This window comes from Oryctolagus cuniculus, chromosome 16 (assembly GCF_051225735.1).
Source record: "Oryctolagus cuniculus isolate XC-2025 breed Fujian yellow rabbit chromosome 16, ASM5122573v1, whole genome shotgun sequence".
Classification (NCBI taxonomy): Eukaryota; Metazoa; Chordata; class Mammalia; order Lagomorpha; family Leporidae; genus Oryctolagus; species Oryctolagus cuniculus.
Window position 1 is genome coordinate 94,462,547 of NC_142882.1, and position 26,458 is coordinate 94,489,004.

General features: G+C 51.9%; 1 protein-coding gene across 3 annotated transcripts in view; it reads left to right on the forward strand.

Annotated features, from left to right (window-relative positions):
- EGFR (epidermal growth factor receptor) overlaps window positions 1-26,458 on the forward strand; it is a 138,622-nt gene that overhangs the window by 92,881 nt on the left and 19,283 nt on the right. For all 3 annotated transcript variants that reach the window (XM_008261843.5, XM_008261844.5, XM_051853133.3), the window contains exons 2-19: window positions 735-886; window positions 1,703-1,886; window positions 3,523-3,657; window positions 6,549-6,617; window positions 7,193-7,311; window positions 8,668-8,809; window positions 10,198-10,314; window positions 10,825-10,951; window positions 11,042-11,115; window positions 11,785-11,875; window positions 14,455-14,654; window positions 15,349-15,481; window positions 16,984-17,074; window positions 18,961-19,118; window positions 20,842-20,880; window positions 22,435-22,576; window positions 23,398-23,520; window positions 24,022-24,120. In XM_008261843.5, coding sequence (XP_008260065.4) covers window positions 735-886; window positions 1,703-1,886; window positions 3,523-3,657; window positions 6,549-6,617; window positions 7,193-7,311; window positions 8,668-8,809; window positions 10,198-10,314; window positions 10,825-10,951; window positions 11,042-11,115; window positions 11,785-11,875; window positions 14,455-14,654; window positions 15,349-15,481; window positions 16,984-17,074; window positions 18,961-19,118; window positions 20,842-20,880; window positions 22,435-22,576; window positions 23,398-23,520; window positions 24,022-24,120 — 2,195 coding nt within the window. The remainder of the gene's footprint in view (window positions 1-734; window positions 887-1,702; window positions 1,887-3,522; window positions 3,658-6,548; window positions 6,618-7,192; window positions 7,312-8,667; window positions 8,810-10,197; window positions 10,315-10,824; window positions 10,952-11,041; window positions 11,116-11,784; window positions 11,876-14,454; window positions 14,655-15,348; window positions 15,482-16,983; window positions 17,075-18,960; window positions 19,119-20,841; window positions 20,881-22,434; window positions 22,577-23,397; window positions 23,521-24,021; window positions 24,121-26,458) is intronic.

Consider the following 26,458-nt stretch of genomic DNA (forward strand, 5'->3'; position numbering starts at 1 on the left):
GAGTTAAGTCTGATGTCTTGAAACCTGGGGGGCTGGGCCTACCAGGTCCGTGCTGCCAGGCAGCTGTGCCTTTGCGGGATGGACCAGCACCCAGTGCAGGCAGGAGCCTTGCTGCTTCTCACAGAAGTGGCTTCAAGTGTTATTTTTCAGTTTGCTACCTTCTTAATACCCTATAATTAGACCTGTGATTTGTTCTTTGATGTATTAGTTTGGAAGAATGTTTTCATCTCCAGCCAGTTGGCTTTTTAGTGTATGCTCTTTTCATTGATTTTAGGTACACAATGCTGTGATCTGAAAATGTTGCCTGCTGTATATTGCATTTGTAAACATTCTTTGCACACAAAATAATGTGGTATGCTTTGCAAAGTAAAATGTTTATGTTGTAGTTATTAACCTGATAAGATGCTTATGTAAATGTCATGATTTTTTTTTTATCAACTAGAGCTCTTAGAGACTCATCCTGTCCCAGAGACTGGCACAGAATTTTTATCTGTTCCCCCTTGAATTTGTAACATTTCTTTGTGCTGTGAATTTAAGAATAAACTGCCTCCTGCTTATTCTTATTCTGCGTTGCATTTTCTGTTAACTTAAGCACCCTTCATGGTACTCACTCTTAGTGTCCTTGATCAGAGTTGATGTTGAAAGTCACTGAAGGTCCCCATGTGTGCAAACATAGCTTTGCCTGGGTTTTGCCCTTCCACTCAATGTCGTATATGGTCTCTCTCCCTCCCTAGTTTGCCAGGGCACAAGCAACAAGCTGACCCAGCTGGGCCCTTTTGAGGACCACTTCCTGAGCCTGCAGAGGATGTTCAACAGCTGTGAGGTGGTGCTGGGGAACCTGGAGATCACCTACGTGCAGAGGAACCATGACCTCTCCTTCTTAAAGGTTGGTTGTGTGGCTTTGTTTCCCACACAAATGCCATGGCAGGACAGGTGAGGGATGTACAGCTTGGCTGAATTTAACTTGAAGTTTACATTCACTCTGGGGTATTGAAAGTGAGAGTGGCATCAAAAAGAAGGCAGCCTCAGTGGCATCACAGCTGGGACAGGAGATTATGGCTCTAGCATGCTGTACACTGACAAGAGCCCTGAGTGTTGCTTCTGCCTGGGGTGCTGGTGCTGTGGCTCTCAGAGAAAGTGGTCCTGTTCTGTCTCGTGTGCCTGTTGCCTTGGGGTAAATGTTCCCACCATGGCTCCATTTTGAGCTCCCATGAGCTTTACAGCCATTCACGAAACTTCCATAGGCTCCAAGGAGCTGGGATGAACCCCCTTCCCACACAGAAGGCTTCAGAGAATTCTTTGTCTCAGGTGAGACACACTCTGAGTGATCGTTCCATCAATGTTGGTGGCAGTGAAGCTGTGCTGAACTTGCTTGACCCCATTCTGTTCTGGGCGTCCTGTAAATGAGGCATCATGTGAGAAGGATGTAAAAGGCAGTTGTAAATGTGCCAACTCTGTCGAGTGCAGAGCGAGAGCTGTAGTGTTGCTTGGCTACACACACCACTGTGGATTAAGGCTTCGCAGATGCTCCAGGCCCTTCCCCCCCTTTCCCAGATTCTAATCCCCTACTTGTCTTACACCTGACGGCCACTCCTGTGCGTCTTAATTCAGTCAGGTGCCCTGGGCTTCAGGACTCCTTTTAGACCCTGAATTCCTGAGCTCCTCAGAAGAGAAGCACTGTGCTCATGTTTTGTCCTCTCAGACCATCCAGGAGGTGGCTGGCTACGTGCTCATTGCCCTCAACACCGTGGAGAGCATCCCTTTGGAGAGCCTGCAAATCATCCGAGGAAACGTGCTGTATGAGAACACCTACGCCTTAGCCGTTCTGTCCAACTACGGAGCCAACAAGACCGGGCTGAGGGAGCTGCCCATGCGGAACTTGCAGGGTGAGCAGGTGCCGTGGGAGGTCGCAAAGGCAGGGGGTCTCTGAGCCGGTCACCTTCCTTAGTGCCACCTCAGAGAAGACTTGCACTCATCAAGTCACACATGTAGTAGTGCTAGCCACACGCCAGACAACAGGTGTAAACTAGGCACAGTAAGCCATTAGCAACACCAGTGATACAATAGAAGGGTACCAGTGGTAGCGATACACAGTAACGAGCTGTGTGTGCCCGCAGGACCAGGCACTCCCCTCCTCCCTCCCAGTGTCTTGTTGAGCACAGGTAACTGTGACTGCAAATAGGAGGGACGCGTGCATGTTCGAGGCCACTGCACACTGGGTCTTAAGCAGCGCTGCCCTAGGAATTCAGGCTGAAGTTCAGGGTAGGCAGCAGAGGTTTCAGTCTGATGCTTGCAAGGCCACTGTGAGATGCCTCTGTGCACGATGACGGGTTTTAAAGCTGGTGATAAATGTCACCCTGCATGCAGCAGCCATGCGAACTGCGCATATCCTTCCCTCTGGTAGGCACTGCAGTCCGCCGTCTCACAGAGAGAAGCAGGGGAGTTACTCGAGGGCTGCACTCTGCGAATCTCTGCCCCAGACTCCCACCCTTCCTGCTGCCCCCCAGGACAGGGATGCGATGAAAGCCAAGGCACAGAGTGGAGGAGTTGGGTCTGAACTTGCAGGGATGTAGTGGGAGCACAGGGCTGGGTCTGCTCCCTTCCAAAGCAGAGAGCAGAAGCAGCCTCTCCTTGCCTTCTTAGCCCATGGTTGCCATTCTGTGAATCCACCGTGAGCCTTCCCAGCCACTGCTTCAAGGCTCAGGTGCCCTCACACATGCCACCTTCATACCCTTTACTCCACTGGTACTAAGAGTGCGCTGGGTAAGCCTGGTACCTGTGCTGGGAATCTGAGTTTTCAAGGCTTGCAGGTGCCATCTGCCCTTCTCATCCTGTCCATCTGTCCATGGCTCACTCCAGCCTAGCCCATTCAACCCCCGAGGAACCACCCTACATGGCTCACTCCTCTGTGCTCTGCCCACTGATGGAGCCTGCCTCTTCCTTCCTTCCTCCTTCCCTGTGACTAAATTTTTGACCATTGGAGGCCACATTGAGGGCATCCTCTCTCCTCTATGGCACTGTCCTCAGATGAGTCCTGTTCTGCATCCAGGTTTCATAGGATTAGCCCTGGACTCCTGTTCCACAATATATCTTTTCTTTCTTTTTTTTTTTTTTTTTTTTTAAGATTTTACTTATTTGACAGAGTTAGAGAGAGAGAGAGAGAGAGAAACGTCTTCCTTCTGTTGGTTCACTCCCCAAATGGCCGCAACAGCTGGAGCTGCGCCAATCCGAAGCCAGGAGCCAGGAGCTTCTTCCCTGTCTCCCACGTGGGTGCAGGGGCCCAAGCACTTGGGCCATCCTCCACTGCTATCCCAGGCCACAGCAGAGAGCTGGACTGGAAGAGGAGCGGCTGGGACTAGAACCGGCACCCACATGGGATGCCAGTGCCTCTGGCTGAGGGTTAACCTAGTGCGCCGTGGTGCCAGCCCCCACACTACATCTTTTCAACAGAATGTGAAATGCTAAGAAAGGCACGTGTGGTTCCTGAGGGGACGTTTCTCACTGAATCTCCTCCCCTTGCAGAAATCCTTCATGGAGCTGTGCGATTCAGCAACAACCCTGTCCTGTGCAATGTGGAGACCATCCAGTGGCGGGACATTGTTCACGGTGACTTTCTGAGCAACATGTCTCTGGACATGCAGAACCCCCTGGGCAGCTGTAAGTGTGCGCAAATCTTCTGTCTGCCAGCAACTGTGCTGGTAGGCAGAGCTGTACGTCAGTGGGGTGGGAGGAAGGAGACACACAAAGAATTAGTGCCTGTGCTCACTCAGGAACACACATGTAGGGCAGAGGAAACAGGGCCTTCTGTGGTGAGACTTGGACTGCAGAACAGAGCACCTCGGGATGGCCAGGCCCTGCTGTGGCCCTTTTGCAGAGGCCCTGGTACAGGGCCAGCTTCTCCCTTGCTGCTGAGTCTCAAAGTAGCACCCAGGCCAGCTGAAGCCTTGAGACTGACCTCTGTCCGTGGGAGGAAGTTTGTCCACTTTCCCTAGGTGCTTGGGAGCTTGTCCCTGCCAGTTGATCAGCAGAGAAGCCATGCTAGGAGAGCCCCGTGGGGACCAGGCCGAGGTCAGGGCTGCATAGAATTCTGAAGACACGTGGTTCCATTTGCCCCTTCTTTCCATCATCAGCAAGAAGCAACTTCCTGCTTCTCTGTATCCCTGTGACTGCAGCAGATGCTTGGTTTTTGCCCTGAAAGCAAATGAAACCAGCATGGATTTTCAACATCCTCAAACTCACCAAGCAGAGCTTCTGCCTGCCTGTGGGATGAAAGGCCACAGTGTGAAATCTGCCATCTCCACCATTTTCAAATTCAGTGGCTGCCGTGACACTGCTGTGCAGCCCGCACCACCTCCCTCTCCAGGATGCTGTGCCTGCTGCAGAACTGAAAGTCTGTGCAGTGAAGCAGTGACCCCATGTTCTGCCTCCTGGCCAGCTCCTGGCCTGGGTGGCCCCTTGCTGTCCTCTGTGAATTGATCCCTTGAGTGCCTCACATGCTGGAGCCACACAGCCCTTCTGTGACTGGCTTCATTTACTTAAGCGTGGTAGCTCCGCGATCGTCTGTTGTAGCGTGTGTTGGAATTTCCTTCTTGTAGCTGCATGAGTTTTCCCACCACGTTTTTGCCATGCTTGCTTTTTCCACCGATGGGTGCTTGAGTGACTCCCACCACCTGTCTGTTTCCACGATGCTGCTGTTAACATCCATGCTAAGCCCATGTTATAAACATTTTTGTCTACAAGAGTGACACTCCCTATGCTTGCAAGAAGCCAAAAGCTTCTTTCACAATGAACAATTTTATGTTCTTTGTGTGATCAAGGTTAGCATTTCCTCAGCCAGTTCACAGACAGTAGAAGGTTAAGTTGTGTACACTTATAAAAAAAAAAATCAGACATAGGCAGGCAATGAAGCCAGTAGTGGTTTGTCATAGGCCAGACAAGAGAGCCCTCAGTGCCCACATCCTCCACAGCATGGATGTGGGGATTACCCATCCAGAAAACGTCAGCAAAGAAAGAGAGGTTCCTGCAGTAACAAGACTGAAATATTGCAAAGCTTTGAGCTGCAGTCCAATATGGAAGGACAGTCACATAGAATAAACATGGATAAGACAATAAGAAAGTTAAACTGGAAGTCCATAAAGAAGTGAGCTTTCATGCCAATAAGGGAAGAATTCATTATTCAACAAACTGTTCTGAAATGACTTAACTCTTAGGGCTTAGCCAGGCTGAAGCCAGGAACCAGGAACTCCATCTGTGCCTCCCATGTGCGTGGCAGGGACCCAAGTACTTGAGCCATCATCTGCGGCTTCCCAGGGTGCATTAGCAGGGAGCTGGAATCAGGAGCAGAGCGGGGACTCGAGTCTAGGCACACCAATGTGGGATGTGGTCACCCTAACCAGCATCCTAACTGCTAGGCCAAATATTTGCCCCAGAAATTTGGAAAAATATTGAAATATAGGGTAAAAAGTAAAAATAACATAATTTCATTATGTAATCAAAACCACTTTTAACACTTCTATGTATTATTTTTGCTTTCTCTGTTCCTCGTCACTTTTCTCTCCCCTTCTCTCTTCACAACCTGTAGCCCACACTGTCCGTGTGACGTTGGTCTTCCATCTTTGTGATTCTGTGGAGCACCAGCAATGCATTTCCTTCCTTTAGTCCTGGTGTGACTTTAAAATCAGTCACTCATGTTGGAGTGGTGTTCTGGTTCAGAATCCACTTGCCAATCATCTGCTTTTCCATTTGAAATCGGATTCTCCTGGTGACTAATTTCTTCCTGACTTGGAGACGCGGGGTTCCACAGGAAGCTGTGTCTATACAGGGAGTGAGCTCTGTGTGACTGGGCTCTTTAGAAAGACAAGTGTGACCAAGCTGCTGTTTCACCACTTTGGTCTTCAGATTTCTCCGTGCCAATAGAAACAAAACTAAGGAGATTAAAACCATGTTGCTGTGATGTAACTTGACCAACTTGACCAATTGCAAAGGTTTCCAGGTAGCAGTTTGTAAATCATCAGCTAAGGTTTGAGATAGCCCCAAAGTCACATCCACTGTTACCTTGTACAACCTTCATGCTCAGTCTATACTGCTCTGCTAGGGTCTGGTGATGGTTTTGATTTCATGTGGTGCTCCAAGTGCCTCAGACAGACTGCCCCACTGGGTCACTCAAGACTGGACACATCAAGGAAACCCTGGGTACATGGCAAGGGCCACTGATATGCTCAGCATGTGTGGGGCCACCAGAACATTCATTACCATAGCCTCAGCAAGGCAGGGGTCTGGACCTCGGAGTTCACATAGCCCCTGCCCGAGTGCCGAGCCAGTAACTGCCCCTGCCTCATTTTCCACACCTGGGAGGTAAATACGAGCAGCTGGTGGGTTGCCGGGAATCTGCAAGTCATCCTGTGACCAACCAGGCAGACATGCAGTCAGAGGCTGTGCCTCCTAGCTAGAACTGACTTAGGTCAGGTCTCCAGAAAAGGCGTCGTCAGCTTCTCATCATTCGTTCGCTTCTACCAGGTCAGACTGCCATTATCACTCCTGTGTTTCAGGCCAGAAGTGTGACCCAAGCTGTCCCAATGGAAGCTGCTGGGGCGCAGGCGGCGAGAACTGCCAGAGACGTAAGCTGGGTTAAGTCCCTGTGGGAGGGCGACCCCTCCCGCCTTGGCCTTAGGAGCAGGTGCACTGGCCTGCGAGACTGAGAGAGCTGTCCAAGCATGGGCCCAATGTTTGCTTCCTGCATGAAACTGCCAGGTCCCACAGCTCAGCCACGTGGCTCTCTGTGGTCTTTGCCTTGTGGAAGATAGTGAAACTCAGCTGTGGTCCTACTGCCATTTTTGGTGCCCTGAAAGCTGAGCACACTCCCTGGGCACAGGAGATGGCATTCGCAGGAGAGCCTGGCTTCCTGTCCCTCTCCCGGTCTTTGTGTGTCACCAGAACCCAGGATCAGTGGCATTTAGTGACTTCCAGGTCATTTTGAAGCACTCGGCACTCCTGAGAGAAGAGAAACCAGTGGGAAGCAGGGTGCAGTAGGAGTGTCCTGACCGTCTCAGCTTGGCTGAACGTGGCTGCCTGGGAGTTTGATGAGCCACAGATACTGTGTCCACAGATACTTGTCCACTGCGATGTGTAGACTCTCTGAGAAGTGACTGGTGCCCTCGCTCCGGGCTCACAGGTGACCTTTGCTCTTTTCCAGTGACCAAAATCATCTGCGCCCAGCAGTGCTCTGGACGCTGCCGCGGCAAGTCCCCCAGCGACTGCTGCCACAACCAGTGTGCTGCTGGCTGCACAGGCCCACGGGAGAGCGACTGCTTGGTGAGACCCAGCTTCCCCACCCGCCCCTCACTCCCCCACTCCTGCCCCACTGGAGCTCCTGGGAGAGTTTTTGTTCATGCTGCCTACAGCAGCCCCTCTGCCTGGTGGCAAAGCCCCTTCATATCCGGCCTCCACCACTCACTCTCTGACCTCTGCCTCAGCCTCCCCTGCAGTCTGTCCCAGACTGAGCACCAGCCATAAACACCTGTCTGTCATGAGCATTTCTTGCCCAACGGTGGGGCCATGACCCTGCTCACCACTTCCCTTAGTCCTGCTACAAACCTGGGGAGCAGACACAGGAGAGTCCCCCAGATACCACCTGGACCCACATGTCCAAGTGTCCTGACCCTGCCCTTAGCTTTGTCCCGGAGCAGCCTGACATGCTTGCTCTTGTCCCTGGTGCTATGGAACGCTCTGAACTCTGGACAGAGGCCATGTCTCAGAGTCCTCAAGACACCAGGGCTGGGGTGTAATTTCTGGGCTGCTCGGCCGCGCCAAGGCCCCTCAAGGCTCCGGGAAAGGAAACTGTCCTCATCGGAATCCCAAGCACGCCATGGTCTCAGTGAAGGGGAGATGCTGAGCTGGTGATGGGGGTTGACTCATGAGCATGAGGGGCAGCCTGTGTGGGATTCTGAGCCAGCACTGTGGGGCCATTCCACGGAGCCCTCATCCTGCCTGAGGGTTCATGCAGTTTGGCAATTGGTTCTGACCAGTGTCCCCAAGTGTGCTTTGTAAGGGAAACCCAGTACAGAGTAATGAGGTTACCTGCTGCAGAGATCTGTGGATGCTCATTTCTCAGTAGAGGTGCATTCTCTCTGGTCATACTTTGTCACTTAGGATGGCTTTAGAGGAAGTCTTGTGACCTACTAAAAGCACTTTGCTGGAAATTCCATCCTAATTGAACACCTGAGAACGGAAAATCATAAACTAAGCTTTTTTTTTTTTTTTTTTTTTTTTTTTTTTTTTAGAGAGAGAGACAGAGGGAAAGGTCTTTTGGCTCATTCCCCAAATGGCCGCCACAGCCGGTGCGCTGTGCTGATCTAAAGCCAGGAGCCAGGCGCCCCCTCCTGGTCTCCCATGTGGGCGCAGGGCCCAAGCACTTGGGCCATCCTTCATTGCCCTCCCGGGCCACAGCAGAGAGCTGGACTGGAAGAGGAGCAACCAGGACAGAATCTGGTGCCCCAACTGGGACTAGAACCTGGGGTACCAGTGCCGCAGGCAGAAGATTAGCCAAGTGAGCCGCGGCACTGGCCTAAACTAAGCTTTTTTGAAATAAATCAGATATGGCATGTTTCGTCTGTGGGGCACGAGTGTCCCTGCCAAGCCTAACCAGGTATGCATCCTCACCCCCGACAGGTCTGCCGAAAATTCAGAGATGAAGCCACATGCAAGGACACCTGCCCACCTCTCATGCTGTACAACCCCACCACATATCAGATGGATGTCAACCCCGAGGGCAAATACAGCTTTGGTGCCACCTGTGTCAAGAAATGTCCCCGTGAGTCCCTCGCACATGCCCTTGATTTCCCAGACATCCACATCCCCTCTGTCTTCTGTCAGGACCTTGCCTGCCCGTCACAGGTGATCTTTGGGCCATGGTGCTTGCCTCACTGTAGGCAGGTGGCATGCGTCATCCAAGTCAGGGATTGGGCCAGCTCACAGCAGACACCAGCTCCGCTCACAGAGAAACGTTATTTACATCTGTTCTGGTGTCCACGATGGCTGGGTGCCCCCTCCAACTGAAGACAGCTGCAGGGGTCCAGGGTGCCCAGGAGAATGAGGGCACTCAGCGGCTAGTGATACCATGAATGTCCTTTGGGCAGCTCCCCTGTTAGCTCTTGTGCCGAGTGACAGAACCTACAGCCGTGAGTCCAGCAAACCCATTCCTGTGTGGTAGAAGTTCTGGGAAGTTGTGCCTCTTAAAGATGTTTGAGAGATTTTGTTTTTGTTTTATCTTGTTCTAATTGTGTTTGGGTGTTGATATTTGTGTTCTACCATGTGGAAGCAGTGACATGAATTATTTCCTGATGGAAAAGTTAGGCAGTCTAATGAAATGGCTTTAGAAACCAATCTTGATTTCTGGAAGAGGAGATTGAGAAAAAGCTACACAGTTAGGAGGGAGATTTGCCATAGCAGGTGCATCTCCATGAGTGCTTTAAGCTATGTGCACACAGATGATTGGGAGCCACTGGGAGGTAGACTGGGACCCTTTTGCCACAGTTGTAACAGATATCATTTTTGAGAGGCTTAATAGATGGGGTTTTTAATTCACAGGAAAACACTTAGAACCTAAGAGAAGACAAGCTCACAATTCATGGGGAAAAAATTATGTCCACTGAATGTTTCTGAGTGTCTACATGGAGAAGTTAAAAAGAACACAGATGCTCCTGGGGTAACAAAGTCGTTAATATCAACACAAATTATCTTCAGGGCTACAGTGCAAGGCTGGCTGGTCCTGCCATGGCACAGCTGAGGGATGCGAGGCCACCGCAGACAGGCGGCCACCAGGGCAGGGGCAGAGCTGGGAGTCAGCACAGGATGAAAGGCCGCCTCAAACACAGGTGCACAGGTGAAGAATGGGCTCTGTCTCCCTCACGTGGATGTTGAGGATATCTGAGCTCTGAGTCCTGCAGGTTGAGCCCACGGGGGCTCACAGAGGACGTACGGGCTCCACGCTCCTGCCTGTGGGCAAGGGTCCCTCTTCCCTACACTGCAGGCTCGAAGCTGCCGCCCTCTTGAATGGGGTTCTCTCCTGTCTGCAGCCTCTCACTCCTTGTCCTTGATATGAACAGAACCAAAGGCTATGGGCCCTTCCATGGGTCCCTTCTGAGGAGGACGTGAGGCACCTGGTTCTGCCTTCACCACCTGCCTCCCACACCCCTGCAGGTAACTACGTGGTGACAGATCATGGCTCCTGTGTCCGGGCCTGTGGTCCTGACAGCTACGAGGTGGAGGAAGATGGCGTCCGCAAGTGTAAGAAGTGCGAGGGGCCTTGTCGCAAAGGTAGGAGGCCTGCGGGTGTGGAAGCTGGGGTTGAGGGCCCACCTCCAGATGGACACACTCGCTCTGTGGTAGAGACAGATGTGGAGTGCACACGTGCAACATGCGTGTTGACACAAGCTGTTTCTGTATGAGAAGACCAGGCTGCCACACCAGGGAGAGTCGTGCAGAGGTAGCTCTGGCAGCCAGGGGAGCTGTCCTGGGGGCAGAGAAATGGCGAGAGTCGAGGCACAGCTGGACCCTGGCCTGAGTGGGAAACGAGGAGGAGGAGAAGGAGATCCCAGCAAGGGCCATGGCAGCAGCAGGTCCCCTTTCACCGTGGTAACCCCCAAGCCTGCCCCTGGTCCTAGGACCCAGCAGGCCCTCCATCAGTGTTTGTTGAGTGCCTAAATGATGGCGTGGCAACCAGAGTTCTTGTGGGCTGAATTCCTCTCCTGCTCCTGTGTGCCTGTAGGACCCTGATGATTCTGAATTCAATAAATGTGAGGTTATAAACAACTCTTGTCTTAACAGTTTGTAATGGGATAGGAATTGGTGAATTTAAAGACACGTTGTCCATAAATGCCACAAACATCAAACACTTCAAAAACTGCACGTCCATCAGTGGTGATCTGCACATCCTGCCGGTGGCATTCAGGGGGTGAGTGACAAGGGTGCTGGTCTGAGAAGAACGTAGTCTGCACCCTCAGCTGTGGGGGCCGGCAGCCAGTAACTCCACTGCCCGTTGCAGGGATTCCTTCACCCGCACCCCGCCCCTGGACCCCGAGGAGCTGGACATCCTGAAAACCGTGCGGGAGATCACAGGTGAGCGGGGCCAGGTGTGGAGAGGACTGAGACGTAGCCCCTTCCCTGGGCCCGGGAGCTTTCTCTTGTCCTGCTGGGAGGCACTAACACTTTGACACTTTTCAGAAATGCAGTTTCCCAACAATGCAAGGGGTGAGTGCTTTAAGCCAAGGCTTTGTGTCTGTCACACCCTCATGTGCTCATATTGAACCCCTGTACCCAACCCAGCCATCCAAAGGCTCAGGGCCATTACTTGTTAGTCAAGGAGGGGACAGTGAGAGCTTTGCGCTTTACGAAATAGACTTCAGTGTGGGTCCATGGCTGCTATCAGCTCAACTGTGTTTGTCTCTAAAAAGAATAATTCAGCCTGAATAAGGTTGTTTTAGGACTGGCATTGACCAAGTAAAATATGCACACACTCCTGTGTGGTGGCAGCTCCAGTCAGACCAGGGACTTTGGCACCGCCTTCAGGGTGGGATTGGGTCGGGGAAGACATGCAGTGGAGAGGTGGAATCCCTCAGGAAGGCCGGGCTCCGTGATAAGATCCTGCCTCGGGTTGCACCTGACTGTGGTGAAAGAATCCAGTCAAACCAAATTTTTTACACTTGCCCCTCCAATGATAGCCACGTGTGATCCCTGGAACAATGTCCATGCAGAGCTGCACATCTGACTCTTCCTTCTGCCTGACAGGGTTTCTACTGATTCAGGCGTGGCCAGAAAACAAGACTGACCTCCATGCCTTTGAGAACCTAGAAATCATCCGTGGCAGGACAAAGCAGCAGTAAGTCGGCCACAGCCACAGCCGGGGACATTACACTTTGTCTTTCACTTGAAATTAGACTTGCAGAGATAGCCCCAAGAGTCCCCACATGTCCCCTGTCAGCTTTCGTGCGGGGATGGTGGCTCTCTCAGCCCGTGATGTTAACTGCCCTGCAGGCTGACCATGAAGCTGCCCTGTAGGGCCCCATGTGACATGCTTAGTGTGAACCCAGCTTCTCATTTCGTTTGAGGCCCCATCTGTCCTCTCATGGCCTCCACATTTTAGGGAGCACAGGCTGGGTGTCTTGCAGAACCCCCAGTGTGTGTTCAGCCGCCTCTTCCATGGTGTCCTCAGGGCTGCACATCATCCTGTCAGGGGACCAGAGACTTCATCCCTGAATCCTTTTTCAGGATTTCAGCTCTTCAGCTCCACAGTGAAACACACACAGAGGCCTCTCCCCTACACAGGAGCACCTGTTAGCTGTGGGTGAGGAGGAGTTGGGGTGTCTGTGTCAAACCTGCCTGGAGAGGGCCGGGTCACGAGAACACATTGTAAAAGAACCATGGGATACTGTGCAACGTTAAAGACAATCCTGATCTGCACACAGTCCTGATGCTGGGCACACAGCTGCCATCACTGTCCAGAAAGGCTGTTTGGTTCTAACTCCCAGAAATGCCTCTCAGGGGCTTCATCCAGAAACCAGAGGTTATAGGAGTTTATTGGATACCTGAGACGAGTCACTTGACTTAGTTGTAGAGAAGTAAACAGATCAGCTATACATTTTCCTCTTCACATTTTAATGGGCAGTTCAGTGACCACTGGTTCTAGGGCACAGGCCACAAAGCTCTGGGCCTGCCACACAGAGAAGAGGCAACTTCACCACTGGTCCCACCCTCCTGGACTCCCATCGAGGGGACTCCTGCAGGTTGGACAGCCCTCACAGGGACCCTTGCTTCTGTGGATCAAGGCTGTGGGAGGGAAGGGGAAGAATCGCAGGCAGCAAGAGCCTTCCCAGCATCCCTGAAACCATTGCCTCCAGCGCCTTCAATGTGGGTCTGTTCCCTCCACCTGCCCCCACAGGCCCATCCTCATGGCACATGGCCCTAACACTTGTGGGTCTCTCCCCTGAGCCTCCACTGGGTGCACACGGCCTATGGGGCTCTTGCCTTCTTCACCCTCTGCAAACCACCTCCCAACCTCCTGCCTGCACATTTGCCACCCAGCAGTCGCTCAGTCTCTCATGGCTGCTGGCTGAAGGAGGGCCCGCATCACTGCATTGCTGAAGCCAACTTCAAAGCATCTCCCTGGGCAGGTGCTGGGCCAGCAGTTGTGGCCTCCACACCCTACGTCAGAGAACCCCATTGGAGTCCCAGCTCCTGCTTCCTGCTGGCACCTGGGGAGGCAGCAGGGTGACTACAGTGGCGTGACCCTGCCGCCGACCTTAAGTTTCTGCCTACCTGGTTGCCTCACCCCCTGAGAGCAGGGCCCACATGAAGTCAGGGATATCGAACGAAAATAAGAGAACAGTCTGTAATAAAGGAACCTGACTGAGAAAAAACATGAAATAGGATTGCAGGCCAGACACACGTGTGCAGATGGGACAGTCTCTCGTGTGTCCCAGGGACCATGGAAAGCCTCAGATTGTACTGGGGAAAGAGAAGTTACAGCCTTGTTTCAAAAGAAGGCTCAGTGATGCCTGTGGGGTGAGACAGGAGCTGGCAGCTCTGACCTGCAGAGGCTGTGGCACTGGGCCAGGCTTGCCCTGTAGCCATCACTGCTGTCTGACCTTGCCATGCAGCCATTTGGTTGGGTTGGTTTGAGGAGATGCCCTTGGAGCAGGTGTCCACGGCCTGAGAGCTTTTCCCCCTTGGGCCCCTAAATTCTGTTTCAGTGGATGTTTCAGGAGTGACTTCTGGGTAAGTATTCTCACAGATCTCGAGTTTGCTCAGGAAACACAAGTGTGTGAATGGATGGGAGGGTGGTAGACAGACCAACAGACCTACAGCCTTTGAAGTACTATGAATGCTTCAGAGGCTGGAGTGTGTTCTTAATCTGCCCGCAGTGAGTAAAACGGTGGCATTAAGCCATACATTCGGAGCTCAAGCTTTGACAGAGTGGGTCGAGCTGCCACTTGCTACATTGGCATCTCACATCAGAGCACTAGTTTAGTCCAGGCTGCTCTGCTCCTGATCCAACTCACAGCAAATGTGCCTGCAAAGCAGCAGCACATGGCCCAAGTGGTTAAGCCTCTGACACTCACATGGGAGACCTGGAAGGATTTTCCTGGCTCCTGGCTCAAGTCTAGCTCAGCCCCTGTCATTGCACCCATTTGGGGAATGAACCAGAGGATGGAAGATCTCTTTCCCTCTCTCTCTGTCACTCTGCCTTTTAAATCAATCTTTTCTTAAAAGACGTATATTCAGCCCTCTCATCTGTCCCTGAAGTAGAAGATGCCAAAGGAGTCAGGAGCTCCTCCTTGTTGCTGCAGCAGTTCCCCAAGATGATGGCAGTCACTGGAAGGTGCTTGTAGTGAAGCTGAAGTTGTCCAGGACAGCAGAGACAGATTGTTCATGCTGTTGTTCTGTCTCTTTCCTGGTCAGTGGTCAGTTTTCTCTTGCGGTTGTCGGCCTGGACATAACATCCCTGGGACTGCGCTCCCTCCAAGAGATTAGCGATGGAGACGTGATCGTTTCAGGAAACCGAGACCTGTGCTATGCAAACACAATAAACTGGAAAAAGCTTTTTGGAACCTCCAGCCAGAAAACCAAAATTATCAACAACCGGGGAGACAAGGACTGCAGTGAGTGATCCCTGCCCACTCTCCTTGCGTGGTGGCCCAGGGTCTTTCGTGTGGAATATTGAAAGATTATCCCTGATGCATGTGTCACTTTGTCGTTCCTTCAGAAGCACATTACAACTTGGAATTCCTAACTGATGTTACTGTGAGAAGTGCATCAGAATTGTTTCAGATCATTCTCATCTTAACGGATTTGCCTTGAGGTTTAGGCTATCAATTATTTGTAATGAAAGAACTGAATTTAGTAACAGTTCTATCACATTTTTAGCTATGGTCTTCTTCCTGTTCATTTCAGCTCTTATGACTGTAGCTACAAACACATGCATGCACACATGCCCACAGGCCAGTGCCCAGTATTTCAGACCAACCCACTCATGTGTGAGCTTCGCAAGTGCTAGACCAGGCTCTCCCTGTCTCTGTGGCCTTGGTGTCAACCTGTTGTCCAAGGTGCCGGGAGGGCATTCAGTAAGATTCTGTGTCCCCATCAGCTGTGGCAGGCAGCTTCCATGTCCCACCAGAGGTGGGTCCCCTAAGCTCTGGGCCCCCAGCAGGGAAGAGGGCACCTGCAGCTGGCCCGTCGTTTTGTGTCCTGCTTCCCTCAGGAGCCCCTTGCGTATCCAAGTGGTGCACATAACCTGTCTGTGCTGCTCCTTGGCCCCTGTCCTATAACTGACCATGTGACTCCCTGTCTGCTCAGAGGCCGCTGGCCACGTCTGTGACCCGCTGTGCTCATCGGAGGGCTGCTGGGGCCCCGAGCCCAGGGACTGTGTCTCCTGCCGGAATGTCAGCCGTGGCAAGGAGTGTGTGGAGAGGTGCAACGTTCTGGAGGGGTGAGGAGCTGCTCTTTGAATCCTCTCGTTTTGATCACAGATAAGACTCAGCCTGTGCTTGTAGGTGTCCAGGTATTCGGTTCATTCTTTTCTGTTCCTGTGTTGTTTGGGGGTTTGTTGTTTTCTTTTTTTTTTTTTATTTGTTTGCTTTTGTGTTTGGTTTCTGGCAAACAACTACAGTAAGGAATAAACTTGCATGATTTCTTAATCAAGTCCAATCATTTCTAGAATCATTTCTCCTAGAAATATCTTGAATTTTCCTAAGCTGCACAAAATTCCCAAGACAAATGAAGCAGTCACAAATGGCTTCTGTGGCCAAGGCCATGGCCAGCTGGTCTTTTCCTGGCTGTGTACTATTTCCAATGTGTCAGATGCGTTCATACAAACTGTGTTCCTCCACAGTGAAAACCAGATAACATGGGCAAAGAGAAGCCACTCATGTTTGTGAGTTTAGTTTCCATGAAAACAGTGTAGAGGACTTGTAGTCTGTGGATATCCTGGACTCTCAATGCCAATGCAAGGCTTTGGACATCTACAGTGACTAGGAACAGTGCAATACAGATGTAGAACTAAAAGAACCGAGGAAATTATTTTTTTAAAACCTTAAAAGAAACAGGAAATTTTGTGATACCAAAGAGCCATGGCTCCACTCTCAGACATAGACTTGCAAGGAGCGGGATACAGAAACCAGGCCCAGGCCAACTCCATAGGAATCCGTTAGCCATGGACTCAGGGACACGGACAACTGACTGCTGTTACAGCCTCTAATAGGGAATGTCGGCTCAGCCCTTAACTGTCAGTCATCATCTTTCCACGGGGCACAGAAACCCAGTGTCCACAGCCCCTTGGGAGGGGAGGCAACCCAGATGCACAGAACCCACATCCCGGCCTCCTGATGGGCATAATTGATGCCATTTGCCTGACAGGGAAGACTGGCACCTGCATTCAGGTGTGAACAGCACTGCTCAGGGCTTGAAGACCTGAGTTAATTACCAGCAGACACCAGACTTCTGTCCTCTCAGTCACGCATCAACTTCTTGCTTAACATTGGCCTGTGCATCCTAAAGAATGCCGAGAACTGCACGAAGGCATGTTTTGACATATGTTCCCTGCGTATTACTGCTAGGAATAACCACTGAGCGCGTGTCAGTATGCCTGCTTCCTGTCCAAGTCACAGTCACTGCTTCCTTCCAGCCTTACTTAATTATTCATACATCTGGTACTCGAGGGAGGGGCACCTGGCAGGGATGATTGTTTTCACCCTACAGCTTGCTTGACGTGTGTGCAGGGAGGAGGTGTGGACTGGAGACTCCAGTGTGTTTTCTGGGGAGAAGATGAGCAAGGACTCTGTCAGCATGATCCTTTTGTCATATGGTAGCACCTCTGAGAGCCCCACTCCATGGTCTTCGCCTGCACTCATGGACTTCTGAGAGGTGCTCTGCGTCACATGAGACAGGTGTGTCTACACATGTTTTGTGATTGGTCCCCTCTTCCTTCCTCAGTGAGCCCAGGGAGTTTGTGGAGAACTCTGAGTGCATTCAGTGCCATCCGGAATGTCTGCCCCAGGCCATGAACATCACCTGCACAGGACGGGTAAGTAGCCCATTGGGTACTTCTCTGTTCTGTGTCATAGGGCAAGTTCCCAGCACAGTGCCACAGTTGCCTGCATCATAGGGCAAGGCCACAGCACAGTGGCCATGCTGTCCTGGAGCAGGGAAGGACAGTGGTTAGAGCGCATGTCCAAAACTGGGGTAGGCTGCATGTGTCAGCAGCCTACAGGGGCTGTTGGAGCAGGGTTCTTGGCCAACCGCCTCTGATGAGCCTTCACCTTTCCTGTCAATGTCCCACGTGCATGGAACTTGACAGTGCCCCACACAACACCAGAACTTGGAGGCTTTGGGGCTGGTTGCCTGTTGCCACCCCTTCTGTCATCATTGCTTTGTTATTTTGTCCCACATCATCACATCCTTGTTTATCATTCATGGATAATTAGTTGAAACCCTCTTAAAGAAACTAACAAAACTTATAAAAAGTATCAGTTTTGTGCATACATGTTCAGTAACAATCCAGCGTAGAACACAGTGAGAGAGAATTCAGTCCTCACAGCAGATGCCCAGTGCTGCTCACTCTCAGTACTGGCCCCTGGGTGTGGGTTCTGTATCCAGAGATTCAACCAAAGGTAGATGGAAATATTCCTTTTATTGATCACTTACAGACCTTTCTTCACATGTTATTCTTTGTACAATATAACATAACTATGCGGCATTTGTATTGCGTTATGTACTGCAAGTTATTAGAGATGATTTAAGTGTACAGGAGAATTGTGTATGTCAGATGCTAATCCTGCATGCTTTCTAGAAGTGACTTCAGGTCCCTAGTTTTGGTATCAGAGGGAACCCTGGAGCCAGTCCCCTGTGGGTACTAAGCACAGCTCTATTCTTCCCACATGGAGCTGGGTTTGGATTTGCGCCTACAGGCCCATATCAAACTCCACTAATGAGGATGTGTGTCAGAAAATCCATCCAAGTCAGGCATAAGATGACAGAGCCTTGTTTTGAGGTCTGAACCACTTACAAAGTAAACCATTGATTATATGGTGTTGGGTTACATTTTTACCATGAAAACGGTGGAATAAGTGGTGATCTTGACTTAGTCATCTGTTCTTCTGGCCCTGGGTACCATTAGCATTGGAGTGGACAAAACTGGGAAATCAGAGGACATGGCTGGGGGAACTCTCCTTCCAGCCATTATGAGGGGTGAGGCCCACAGCCCAGCGGCTCCGTGACCATCCTCTCTTGGCTCGTTACAGAACCCAGTGCACGTGGCACTCTGTCCCTTCTGCAGCCACTGCTGCCACTTCCTGGTCCCCACAGAAACTCTTAGCCCCTCCTTGGCAAGGCTGGCTTCCCTGAGGCTTCCCCTAACTCCAGATGTGCTATGCAAGAAAGATGGTGCAGCCACAGAGGGAGTGTATTCACATGTAGGCCAACCACAATGGTTTGTGACCAGGAGCTGCCTGCTGTCTGTCAAGTGCAGTGCAATGAGGTTAGAGTGCTTCCTCCCTGTGTGTGTCTATCACGTGCTGTGGAAGTCAGAAAGACTCCACGCTCGGCTGTTGACAGTAGGCAGAGCAAGGAAGGGCAGTCAAGACCTGGCCCTTTTGGTTTTCTTCCCTCACACAACAGATTTTCCCCCTTTATAAAAAGGTGTATTTATTTATTTGAAAGAGTTACAGAGAGAGAGAGAGAGAGAGAGAGACGATCTTCCATCCGCTGGCTCACTCCCCAGATGGCCGCAACAACCAGGGCCAGGCCATGCCGAAGCCAGGAGCTTCCTCCAGGTCTCCCACGGGGGTAGCAGGGGCCCAAGCACTGGAACCACATTCTGCTGCTCCTCACACAACATATTTACAGTTAGAAGCAACTTGTTTTGAAAAAGAACAAAGACATCAGTGTGTGTTTTCCTCTGCCACGCTGCAGGGTCCAGATAACTGCATCAAGTGTGCACACTTCATCGATGGCCCTCACTGCGTCAAGACCTGCCCAGCAGGAGTCATGGGGGAAAACGACACCCTGGTCTGGAAGTTTGCCGACGCTGGACGCATCTGCCGCCTGTGCCACCCAAACTGCACCTATGGGTGAGTGACATGCAGAGCGAACATTCCCTATCTTGCAAGTCCACGGATTGAAAATGTCTTCCCTGGGCAGGTGTTTGGCACAGTGGTTAGGATTTCACTTGGGACGCCTGCTTCTCATCTCATAATGGCTCAGTTCAAATCCCAGCTCTGCTCCTGATTCTAGCATCCTGCCAGGGTGCACTCTGGGAAGCAGCAGGTGATGGCTCAAGTAGTTGGGCCCCTGCCATCCATGTGGGAGACACAGAGTTGTCAGCTTCTAGCTTTGGGCTGAGTCAGCCCAGCTATTGTGGGCATTTGGGGAGTGACCCAGTGAGTGAGATATATCTACGTATCTCTCTTCCTCTCTCCTTCACCCTCACCTCTCAAATTTGCCAAAAAAAAAAAAAAAAAATCCAACCCAAAAAAGAATACATTGATTGAGTGACAGAGTATTTTTCTGCAGAATTAAATGATAACATGATATGGCCTCTTTGACTTCATGGTCACTGCTTACCTGCACAAAAGGGCACCACTGGTTTTCCCAAGGGCCTCTTGACCTTTGCACCAAGACCATCCTCTCTTGCAACTGTGTTGCCACTGCCCTTTCAACCCTGTCTTCAAAGGGAAGCCACCGTCCTCCCCCCAAGCTTGTCCCTGTCCCTGTAGCCTCCCCACAGCACTGTCAAAGCTGCTGAAATCTGTCCAAAACTTGATATTTCATTCTGTATGCCTTTTACTTACAGCATAGCAGAGGCTGCAGACTCAGACTCTGGGGGAGAGTGTGAGTGGGGAGGGAGACCCTGAGCAAGGTCTGACTGTGGCAGTGGTCACTCACTAGTAGGTGTAGGCTGTCTGCTGTTTGGGTGTTCATGGAGATGATAGACTGCAAGGCCCCTGTGTCTTCCACAGCCTGGGAAAGCCTATGTGAGGGTTTATGAATGAAAGCCCAAAGGTGTCGCAAAGGCCAGAATGGGTTATCTGGCAACAGTGAAAAGAGGGGGAGCCCAGACCACCCAACTGAGGAGAGGCGAGAGCTATTTGCTGAGACCTGGGACGGAGGGAAAATGTTAAGGATCAGATGGGGCTGGTGTCAAGCAGGTGTCCCTGGTCTTTCCCTTTGAACACAGGTGCTCCTCCTTCCCCAGCTGAGCGAGGTGAGGCTTGATCAAAGTTGCAGGTGTTGGCCAGTCCCCAGACGGCAGCCCTGCTGGCAGTCGTCCTTCCCATGTGGGAGAAGTTTCAGTGTGGGGTGGAGTGCACTCTGCTCCTTGTTGTGGGCTGCCAAGCTCGTGTCGGGATTCCTGTTTCCTCTCAAAACCTGCCAGGCTCACGCCTTCTCTCTCATGCTGTCGCTGACCCAGTCACAGCCTCTGCTGCACCCCCACGGCCAGATAGTGGCTCCAAGCACAGGCTGCCTCCTGAGTGTGCTCCCTGCACAGCATGGCTGCTGTGTTCTGGTCCCGGCACCTCCAGCCTGCTGGTCCTGACAGTGTGGCTATGTGAGCTGCTGCCTATTCAGTTCTAGATCAATCCCTGCCACAAAGGAGATGCCAAAACGTTTGCTGAGTGCATGAACAAAGGCAAAGCAAATCCTGTAGTAAGTACCCTCCATGAGATGATGCACAGCTTCAGTGATTTCAGGGTCATTTAACCCATGGTGCCTTATGATGTAGAAGAACTCTCAGATGTAAAATGCCAGGAAGCAGAATGAGGAAAACGTGTCTTTCTCTCTTAATTCCTGCAGCTGTGCTGGGCCAGGTCTCGAAGGCTGTGCAACAAATGGGTAAGTTCTACCACTTCATGTCCTAAGCTGAGGAGGGACTTCCCTGCCTTCTGTCCCCACTGGGTCAGGTTCCTTACCTCCCAGCCTGCCTGGGCTGGCACCCTAACCCTAGCAGAGACCACCCTGCCAGCTGCAGCCTCGACCCATGCTGGTTTTGTTCTTCAGTAGAGACACAGGGCGAGTGGCGCTGGGGCCAGCTCCCAGCAGAGCCCCTGCTTGGCCCCTGCTGCTGTCTTCACCCATGGTCTGTGACTCCTGTGGCTGTGCTGGTCTTCTCCTAGCCCAGATAATCCTGTCACCCTGAGTCTGCGTGGATTTCTGTTGACAAAGCCGCAGCTTCGGGGGAGTCTGCTCCCGACCTTTCCACACACCCTGCTGCACAAGCCTGCAGGCTCCCTCCAGCATTTCAGCTCTGCTCAGTTTACGTGCTACCGTAAAACGCTGCACACAGGAGGGCCAAAGCTGGGGATTCCTGCTCGGCCTCATCGGAAAGAGTGGGACAGCAGTCAGCAGTGTGTTGGGGGGGAGTCGGGAATTGTTTGGATATCCCCAAACACTAGGCCATTCCTGGTGCTATCTGCAAACCCTCGTCCCAGCCCCTTCCACTTCTGCTTCCTCCCTTGCCCATTTCTGCTGCCCCTCATGAAACACAAAAGAGGAAGAAGGCAGCCCTCAGACACATTCCTGTCCCTTCACTGACAGCAGCCCGGTGCTCTGTTCTATTTCCCATCAGAGCCCCGCCTCAACACCCCTCATCAACCACTCTGTTACATCAGCTCCACAGTCTCCTGTTCTGTTATTCGCTCGCCCATGTGCTGCCCCTCCCACGGAACGCATGCTCAGTAATGAGTCAGCCCTCACATCTTCACTGTTCCCTTCAAAACCATGAAAATCGTTCATTCAAACTGCACTAGCAGTGGATGTGGTGTGACACAGGAGATGGCACTGGGAAAGCATTGCAAACCGTCATTTTGATGAAGTACGTTTGGACCCACTTAAGAAAAATCTTGGAGGACCTTGGCACTTTTCTGTGCACAAATGCTGCTAATTAATCTTTGATACTCATTAGCTTTATACCTGAAAACAAAAATCAATCTGAAGCCCACATGGGATAGGTGCTTAAGGAGAGTACCTTTCAAAAACTGCAAATTCAGAATTTCTAACTGGTGACACAGCCTTCTGCCAGAGCACTGTGCACAGCTGCGGCTGAGGCGCCCTGCATTGTTGAGGGGTCCCTCATCTAGCGTGGAGACGTCCAGGAAGACACAGGTGTCGCCTGACACAGCAGGCGTTGCTGAAGTCCAAGTTGCTTTCCTTCATAGCAATCCTCGTGTGGGGAGGTTCCATGGAGCCTCCAGCTAAACTGCAGGGCAGGGCTGGGGCTCGAGGCGCTGGATATACTTCCTGGACCCCGGCTTCTCCGTCTTTGGAACCTGTGCAGGATCTGAGGTCATCGTGGATTATGTTTGTGTGTCAAAACAGCAAGATGTGTAAAATGCCAGCATCACAAAAGCTTCCAGCAAACCTCACTCCTGTCTCTGCTCCTCATTCCAGGCCCAAAATCCCCTCCATCGCCACGGGGGTCGTGGGCGGCCTCTTCCTGCTGGTGGTGCTGGGCCTCGGCATCGGCCTCTTCATGCGCAGGCGCCACATTGTCCGGAAGCGCACATTGCGCCGACTGCTGCAGGAGAGAGAGGTGAGCGTGCAACTTGCGTGCATATCTAAGACATGAGATGTGCGGGGCTCTGCGTCTCTTTGTTGTGGTAGAGACCTGGGAGGAATCTCTGAACATCCAGTTATGCCCGGCTGGTTCTGTCCAGGCAGAGGTGAGTGTCTCTAGGTCGAGTTGTGCGCATGCTTATGAAGACAGCCTGTCAGCCAGAGGGAACAAGGCTGTGAGGGCGACATGGTGGGGAGCAGAGGCTCCTGGGAAGTTGCCATTGTCCTCATACCTGACTGCTCCTGACTGGGCTGTTTGTGCCCCATGTTGCCCAGGATGCTCCCTGTGGCCAGCAGTTTCAGAAGCCACTGTCCCTGGGAAGCACAGGTGTTTGTGAGCAAGGTGGTGCTGTGTGTTATGGCCCCACTGGCTTACAGAGTGACCAGGTGATGATGGGAATGACAGGTGGATGACAGGTGACTAGGTGGTGATGGGAGTGGCAGGTAGGTGAAGTGACCAGGTGGGTGACAGAGGTGACAGGTGGCTGACAGAAGCGATCAGGTGGTGATGGGAATGACAGGTAGGTGATGAAGTGGCCACTGCATGAAACCTCCTTTACCAGAGTTTTCGGTGCAGCTGATTGGACTGAATCAGAAACAGCCACATTTGGAACGTCACTATTGGGTCAGAGCACCTGCCTCAAGGTCTCCATTTCTGCCCTGTTGTGTAGGGCAGGTGCCACTCACCTCTCAAGCAAGCTAGATGAACCCTTGCACCATGGCAGGGCCACAAGCTGCTGGCCCTGCCTGCACACACACTGGACTCTTCTAACCCCAATCCCGTGTCCAATTTCACAGCTCGTGGAGCCTCTTACACCCAGTGGGGAGGCCCCCAACCAAGCCCTCCTGAGGATTTTAAAGGAAACAGAATTCAAGAAGCTCAAAGTCCTGGGCTCTGGAGCGTTTGGCACCGTGTATAAGGTGAGACCTCAGGACAGTCTGCAGAGCTCTCATGCTCCATGGGGCCTCAGCCTGTCCTCATGTCATCATCTCCATTCCACTGAGTTTGCGAAATTCTAGCAGTTTCCCCAGGTTATTGGGAGGAAATGCCACTACAGTGACAAGGAAGTGATCCTGTGAGGCCAAAAGTGTTTTGTGGAAGTCGCTAATCTTCCAGGGTATGTGGCTCAGGCCAGGCTGAGATAGATGGAGGGCAGGGAGGGCTGCCTGTGAGTGTGTGGCAGCATCAGGATGAGGGCCTCTGTGGGGACTGTGGTCTCAGGCAGGCCTACTCGCAGGCATGGAGGTTTTGTATCTAATGCTGCTGACTCACAGACCTGGCAGCCGAAGCTAGGAGTTGTGAGTCTGGCACTGGGGCAGAGCCACGGCTTCCATCACTCGCCCTTTATACAGTATCGCTAATGAAACCCATCCTGCACACCGTCACCTGCCACATGCCATGACAGCCATCTCTTCTCACAGGGACTCTGGATTCCAGAAGGCGAGAAAGTTAAAATCCCTGTGGCCATCAAGGAGTTAAGAGAAGCCACGTCTCCAAAGGCCAACAAGGAGATCCTGGATGTGAGTTCTTCCTGGATCAGCAGTGTCATCAGGCACTGCCCCTGCTGGTGCTGGACGATTTTCATCCCTGCACTGAGATGTTTGCCTCCATGTCTTTTCCTCTCTGGCACTAGTTGGTATACTTCTCTCCCCATTCCCTCCCTCTGAAGATGCAGACTCCCAAGTGCTGGGCATCTGCTGGGCCAGCCTTGGCCACTTCCTTTCCATGCTCAGCCATGGTGAGTGCTGGTGATGAGCCCATAGTGTGGGAATGCTGTTCATTTCACTTTGGGGAAAGAAATAGAGGCATCAAGAAATTTGCTTGCTTTATGAGGCTAGAGTAGGTTCAGACCCATTGCAGTTCTGATTCTCAAACTTGCATTCAGGTTGTTCTATAGTTTTCTTGCCTTTGGAATGCTTGTTTTGAAGGCTCCCAGAATTGACAGGACCTGGCCAGTCTCCGCTGCCTTTACTCCCACTGTCACTGAAACATTGCTCTCCCATGTCTGCTGATTGTTGCTTTCTGGACTCAGTCTTGGGAATGTTCTGTGAGACGCTTCTGTCTTTACTTTGAATTCTTTTTTTTTTCTTAAAGATTTATTTTATTTATTTGAAAGTCAGAGTTACCGAGAGAGAGAAGGAGAGGCAAAGAGAGAGAGAGAGGTCTTCTATCCGCTGGTTCACTTCCCAGTTGACCGCAATGGCCAGAGCTGCGCCAATCTGAAGCCAAGAGCCAGGAGCTTCTTCTGGGTCTCCCACGTGGGTGCAGGGGCCCAAGGACTTGAGCCATCTTCTACTGCTTTCCTAGGCCATAGCAGAGAGCTGGAGCAGAAGTGGAGCAGCCAGGATTCGAACCAGCACCCATATGGGATGCTGGCACTACAGGCGGCAGCTTTACCTGCTATGCCACAGCGCTGGCCCCTTTACTTTGAATTCTACAGAACTTTATCCACCTCTCCGGCTAGCACATCCCAATGGGGCGGAGTCCCCTTCAACCTCAACCTGGGCTCGTTCTAGGGCAGGGGAGGGGGCTCAGGCAACAGGGTGAGGGCGGCCAAGTCAAAGAGGACGAGAAACAGCTGCCTCTGGTGCCTCCGAACCCTAGGAAATTCAGCCTGTGTCACAGGAGGAAGGGCAGCCCTGTCCTCTACTACCCGTAGGATGTGCAATGAGAAAGGCAGAAGAATCCTTTAAATGTGCTCAACACAGTGGATTTCCCACTGGGCTGCCTTTTGTCACTGTGGGGAAAGACGATGTGTTGAGGAATCCTCACATGTTGCTGACGACCTTGCCAGGCAGATTCCAGGCAGATCGTCCCAGTGCCAAGTCCTGTTAACATAACCACGAGAGAGCAAACAATTGTGCGGCCTCCAGCTGCTCACCTTTGCAGAATTTACTTCCTTGATTTGTTTGTGCTCACTGAAGACATTGTAAACATCACAGTGAACTCCAGCAGTGCTTGGGGTGCACAGGAAGGAGGCCTGAAGCCTCCTGAGACCACAGCTGTGCTTGAGAAGGCAGCAACTTCTCACTGAAAAGCCCCCACCCTGGGCCTGCTAACTGGAGGAAAATCTGCTCTGTGGGGTGGAGATGGAGGAAGACAAAACAGAGACCTGCGAGCCCAGGCCTCACTGTCCACAGGCCCCACTGGCCTCCTGCTCACATACTCCTGACCCCTTCTCCTGCACTGCTTTGATACCCTCCCATGCCTCTTCTCCATGACATCAGACATCAGGACTGTTTGGGCAGTGGCAAGGGTCTGGAAGCCATCTCTTTGCTGGCCCTGAGGCTCAGTGTGCTAGGCACTTGTCCCTGGGGCCACACACAGGTGCCAGGAGCCCTGCAGAAAACAGGGAAGTGAGTGTCAGCAGCATCAAGTGGCTTGTTAGTCCTGTGACAGAACAGCACTGGCACAGGCACTCACCTGGACACCTGTTCTGTTGCCTGTGCTTCATGGTCCATCCACACACTCAGGTCGTTTTCCATGGCTGTCAGAAACTTAATTAATGGTGAAGTTTTTTAAATGGGGGCATCTACCCTTCATTTGTTAAGCTAGACACAGGCTTCTCCATAAGAGTTTAAAATCTAGGGTAATCTTTTTCCCCTGCTCATAACATAAAATAATTCACAGTTAAGAAGGAAGGAACCCAAAATGCTGCTGGCAGTTAGGACAGAACAGACTTTCAAGTCCCAGAGCCTCAGAGACAGCCCCTGGTGGACACTGAACCACAGGGTTCTATGCCGCCGGGCAGGAAGCCAGAGTGTGCTGTGGAGCCCAGGCAGCTTGCTGTGGGTGGCCAGGCACCTCCCCAATTTCCAAGATAAACAGCCGAGAACAAAGCCCACGGTAACAGGACGT